General features: G+C 41.6%; 1 protein-coding gene across 1 annotated transcript in view; it reads right to left on the reverse strand.

Annotated features, from left to right (window-relative positions):
* The window catches only part of LOC134668888 (heparan sulfate 2-O-sulfotransferase pipe), a 57,029-nt gene extending 51,524 nt beyond the window's left edge, over positions 1–5,505 (reverse strand). The window contains exon 1 of the mRNA XM_063526377.1: positions 5,219–5,505. Within this exon, the coding sequence (XP_063382447.1) occupies positions 5,219–5,270 (52 nt within the window). The 5' untranslated portion in view covers positions 5,271–5,505. The remainder of the gene's footprint in view (positions 1–5,218) is intronic.
* Positions 5,506–6,000: the final 495 nt, after the last annotated feature.

Consider the following 6,000-nt stretch of genomic DNA (forward strand, 5'->3'; position numbering starts at 1 on the left):
ATCCTGCCGAAATTTGAACCCTGCATATAACAGTTTTGCAGACCTGGCTTGCAACTGGGTGTATTTTTTAAAGTAAGTTAGTCCAAAATTATAGGTACAGAATATAATACAGACGTATGAGTGTATATTTTGTAGCTTTTTGAGCACTTTTTAATAAAACAAATAATAAAATCGAATAATAATCTAGATCCAAGAGGAGTCGCCTTTTTGCTCCAACGTCAAGATCTGTCCGCGAGCGCATATATTACATGTTCGTCCATAAATACATTCCCGCAAGGCCTGCATCATTTTTGAGGGCTGACATGACTTTGTGAGTCTAGTTTTATTTATGATTTAAACATGGAATAGTTTTCTTTAGTAAGCACGCAAAAGGGAAGGAATTCCACATTGTATTTTAATAGGTATTGTGACAAATCGAAAATCTATAGTGACATGACCGCCTTATCGCAGAATTTATAACAGGTTTACATTGTCCGCTTCAAAATTTAATAATTTAAATAGAGTTACAGTTATAACTCGTAGAGGTACCTATATGCAGCAAGCTGCCATTAACTATTTCAAATAAAAAAGCTGAATGCCTCCAGGAATTTACATGATTATACCTTTTACAGTTTTTATTAATTTACAGCAGTGACAGTTTTGCTAGTAAGTGATATATGTTGTACTCGTATCTTGTCAATTAGACGATTTTGATGACGTCGTCGCTCAATGGTCATTTGTATCGGTCGATGATTTTCAAACATGCGATATTTTCTATTTCACGTAGCCACTTATACGCATGTATTATCCAAATGACCCGTGTTATGCAATCGAACGATAGATAATCACCACAAAAAGGGGTAATTTACCGGACTATATTGCACGTATCTCAAACCTACAATCTCGTCAATAATTGCCGTTCTACTGCGATAAGTCTCGGCTATAAAATGTTTTGAGCATGTTACTATACTTATAATAACTAATATTTGTTACAGCTAGGCACAGATGATAATTTTGTTCAAATCAAAGTTCAATTTGTACCTAACTGTATCTCGTTCAATTGATATACTCTATACCCCACCGCAACGCAATGCAGAGATCTATTTCCTTATGTTGCGTTTTATTTGCACACTAGCGGCAGAAATGGAGCATTTTCCAATCAATGGCTATCGAGAGCGCTCAATAAGGAAGTGGGATTGGAACGTGGTGGACTGGCGGTGCACCGTCAGTCGCTGCGGTCGCCATTCGGGACCTCAGCCTATTAGTACGCCCGTATTCGTACCGTAGCTGTACCCAGCGATAATTAAACAGGCATAGACAATAATGATGTACAAGCGTTTTGTGGAGCAGTTTGTTAGCTAAATTGGTAACTGTTATTCATGACGGCATTGTTAACGGTTAGAACTCGTCTATCTTCCTGATGTATAGCGTCGGGATACTAAGAGGATTATATAAGTATTTAGAAAATGCGCATCATATGTTTTTTTTTGTACATACCACAATGGTAACTAACAAGCATATCCACCTGTAGATACAATAAGTTATGTAGCACGTAGGACGTAGGTAGCTGGGTTGTTATTAACTTGTAACACCCCTGGAGTTTCAGCAGTGCATAGCCTACGGAAACTGTTAACCACTAAGCAGGCCGTATACTTGTTTGCCATCGTGGTATAAAAAAAACATGGGCAATTCTATAACACATATGCAATTAGGCAATCATTTAAAGTCAGCTAATTATTTGTGTTGACAGGAAAGCTTCGCAACCAATATATGATAGGATTGATAGGTAGTGTTAGTGTACCTAAGTATACTGAACTGACTCAGTATATTGTACATAGTAATATGTATATAAAGTGCTTAGATTGACGCTTCTTATCACAGAAAAAGGCAAGACAAGTGTCAGACGCAAGCCTAGTACACTTTCCATAGTATTATGGGTTCATTAGCAAATGCGGTAAGTATTCGTGTCAGATCGGTAGCTACAAAACATTCCGACACGTTACAACACCACAGTGGGTAATAAATATCACTCAAAATTACTGTTTAGGTGTCAATGGTATTGTATAAGATCGTGTAGCAAATCAATTGTTTTGTAATAAAAACCGTCTGGCGGCATTACCGCAGTTCCCAGGGCCTAGGGCAAAAAGTGAACGACAATAAAAGTCAGTGAACGGTATCCAATGATTTCCAGTGAAAGTTTGGACGAGCTCCAGAGGTTGACGGTACCTTATCAGGGCGGGAAAGTTTTATCAGTGCCAACGTTATATGCATCTGGAACTGTCAGATTGCTGCATATCAATGTGCTTCCGATGGGAGACGCGTCATACACACGGTGGCTAAAAAATAACTGCATTACCGTTACCAGGGAGGTTTTGGGATCATACTGAGCAACTTTATACTATAGTACCAACCCTAAAATCGCGAAAAAAACATTTTCCCTCCCATAGAAAAAGGACCAGCCAAAATCTATGAAACAGCCAAGTATTCATTAATACTTATTAGGCTAGGAGTCAGTCAGCTGAGACATGCAGTGCAGTTTTATATATTCTAAAAAAGTTTAAGTTCGATTTAACCTTCTATATTATTACGTATGTACATGTAATCAGGTACAAAGTCAAAGAGCTACGAATATTATTCAGTCGACCGTGAATGAGATATGCGAGTAGGATTACATATTGCAGGTACACACGATTTCCAAGTGAACTTAATTTAAGGGGCTCCCCCCACGCCAATGACCTTCGATCTGAATCCCTTAGTTTTCTAATGTTTTTTGTTGCTTATCATATTAACAGCAACGGCTTTAAGTAGTATAGTATCCCATATTTACTTCAAAATTCATTGCCTTTGAGATATTTAGCAGCAAAGTTGAACAATTTCAGGGCACATATTTTACTGGTTTTTTGGCCATAACTTTTGTGTTAAGAGCCAAGGAGTGGTCATTTCTCCATACAAACGTACTCGACTATTTCCTTCGTGGGTTTTGAGGCTAGAGCAATGCTTAGTTTAAAATTAAAATCCACACACGTTTTTCGAGACGCCAAAGACAAACCCAAATATGTAGATTTCGTATATGTAAGATCCTTTACAGCAATCTAGTTACGAAAAAAGTGTTTTTGTAGACAATGTTTAAAAAAATCATAATAAAATCCGTATCCATTTCTTTCAAAATCCGGTAGACTAAAATGGAGATAAAAAATGAAGAACCGATAGCCGTTTGTCTTATATGTAATTCCATTTGTTATGCAAAAGTAGAAGATACGATTCAAAACTTGTCAAAAATCGATGAAAACCTCGGGTAGCCCCTTAAGTGCTAGTATCATTGGCACTGTGGAATGCGAGACTGAAGCGCCGGAGTACCTAATTAATGTGCTTTGATTGGCCGTTGCTTCTGATTACACGCGCTGTCAGCGAGGTACTATGAAGTTCCATATACAGGATGGAATAAATAAATGTTATAGAACATTCTTACATACTCGTAGATTGAAGAAGGCTAATACGAGGGAATAATACGAGGAAATAAACAACTGAAATACGAATGATCTAAGATGATTTTAGGGTCACGGTTTTAAATTATTTAATATATATGTACAGTAATGAGTAGAAGTAGCTGAGCGGGTGAGGCGTTCAAAATTATCTAAACACACTTACGCACTTACTAAAAAAAAAATGATCATTTTGATTTTAGATGAATTTAAGCTCCCCGTCCGCTTAGTTATTTTTAAAGCTTTTGACGTACAACTTATACTAATAGGTAATTAGCAGGCAGCGAAATTAAACTTTCTATGAAATCAATATTAAGCCGGTTATTCAGAGCTTTGTTTTTAATTTATAAATTTCAATTTTATATAAACTTTTAAAATACTGTTAATTTAAATAAGTATCTACCACCCTGTATATGTGATCCTAACTGAGAGGTATTTGAATGTTTGCGTTTCTTTTTTTTTTAACATTTCTTTAGTTTTCAATTATCCTCGTGTCTAATTCCCGACACGGTCAATGAAACATCGCTCGGCGATTCACTAAAATAGCTCAGTTGTATTAATTGACTAAAGTTATTTAAACTGCCAATTTAAATCGGGCCATAAAATGTAGATCAAGATAGAGCACATCCAGGATGGATTTATTACTACTTTATAGTCGACTTTTTGCCATGTTTTTGTAACAATAACCGTGTATTAGTAATGTTAAATAGCGTTTATTTTATATTATTAAATTAATTGGCTGTACATTTAAGCAACACGATAGGAAGAAGATAATTTGTATGGTAAAGATCGGTTGGACAGAATAGAAAACCAACAAAGAAGATCAACATTTAAGAAGAAAATGAGTTTGTTGAACACTGTTATGAATAGAAAAGGAATGATAGGTACTTGTATAGGTTATAGGTTCTCGCGGGCTTGGTTTCCGCAACTCGATGTTATTATTGCGCCTATTTTGCGTGGTGGGTGGTATTAGGTACTCGTATCTGGATACCTAATTGTGAACGTAATGTTAAAGAGACGAGGAAGGCAGGAAGAAAAGGACAGTGTAAATTCACACTTGTGTAGAAAAAGAAACAATGTGCACGATACCGCGACCAGCGCCACTAGCTCGCTCGAGCTGTAACACTACTTACTGTCAGTGAGGTGGTTGAAGGCAGTCACGTCGTCGTTCAGCTTGTCCTCCATGCGGCGCAGCTTGGTGCTCAGGTCCCGCGTGTGTAGGAACAGGAACAGCGTGCAAGACACAGCGACCAGCGCCACTAGCTCGCTCGAGCTGTAACACTACTTACTGTCAGTGAGGTGGTTGAAGGCAGTCACGTCGTCGTTCAGCTTGCCCTCCATGCGGCGCAGCTTGGTGCTCAGGTCCCGCGTGTGTAGGAACAGGAACAGCGTGCAAGACACAGCGACCAGCGCTACTAGCTCGCTCGAGCTGTAACACTACTTACTGTCAGTGAGGTGGTTGAAGGCAGTCACGTCGTCGTTCAGCTTGTCCTCCATGCGGCGCAGCTTGGTGCTCAGGTCCCGCGTGTGTAGGAACAGGAACAGCGTGCAAGACACAGCGACCAGCGCCACTAGCTCGCTCGAGCTGTAACACTACTTACTGTCAGTGAGGTGGTTGAAGGCAGTCACGTCGTCGTTCAGCTTGCCCTCCATGCGGCGCAGCTTGGTGCTCAGGTCCCGCGTGTGTAGGAACAGGAACAGCGTGCAAGTTACAGCGACCAGCGCTACTTGCTCGCTCGTGCTGTAACACTACTTACTGTCAGTGAGGTGGTTGAAGGCAGTCACGTCATCGTTCAGCTTGCCCTCCATGCGGCGCAGCTTGGTGCTCAGGTCCCGCGTGTGTAGGAACAGGAACAGCGTGCAAGACACAGCTATCAGCGCCACTAGCTCGCTCGTGCTGTAACACTACTTACTGTCAGTGAGGTGGTTGAAGGCAGTCACGTCGTCGTTCAGCTTGCCCTCCATGCGGCGCAGCTTGGTGCTCAGGTCCCGCGTGTGTAGGAACAGGAACAGCGTGCAAGACACAGCGACCAGCGCCACTAGCTCGCTCGTGCTGTAACACTACTTACTGTCAGTGAGGTGGTTGAAGGCAGTCACGTCGTCGTTCAGCTTGCCCTCCATGCGGCGCAGCTTGGTGCTCAGGTCCCGCGTGTGTAGGAACGAGAACAGCGTGCAAGACACAGCAATCAGCGCCACTAGCTCGCTCGTGCTGTAACACTACTTACTGTCGGTGAGGTGGTTGAAGGCAGTCACGTCGTCGTTCAGCTTGCCCTCCATGCGGCGCAGCTTGGTGCTCAGGTCCTGCGTGTGTAGGAACAGGAACAGCGTGCAAGACACAGCGACCAGCGCCACTAGCTCGCTCGTGCTGTAACACTACTTACTGTCAGTGAGGTGGTTGAAGGCAGTCACGTCGTCGTTCAGCTTGCCCTCCATGCGGCGCAGCTTGGTGCTCAGGTCCCGCGTGTGTAGGAACAGGAACAGCGTGCAAGACACAGCGACCAGCGCCACTAGCTCGCTCGTGCTGTAACACTACTTACTG

Source organism: Cydia fagiglandana, chromosome 11 (genome assembly GCF_963556715.1).
Source record: "Cydia fagiglandana chromosome 11, ilCydFagi1.1, whole genome shotgun sequence".
Taxonomy (NCBI): Eukaryota; Metazoa; Arthropoda; class Insecta; order Lepidoptera; family Tortricidae; genus Cydia; species Cydia fagiglandana.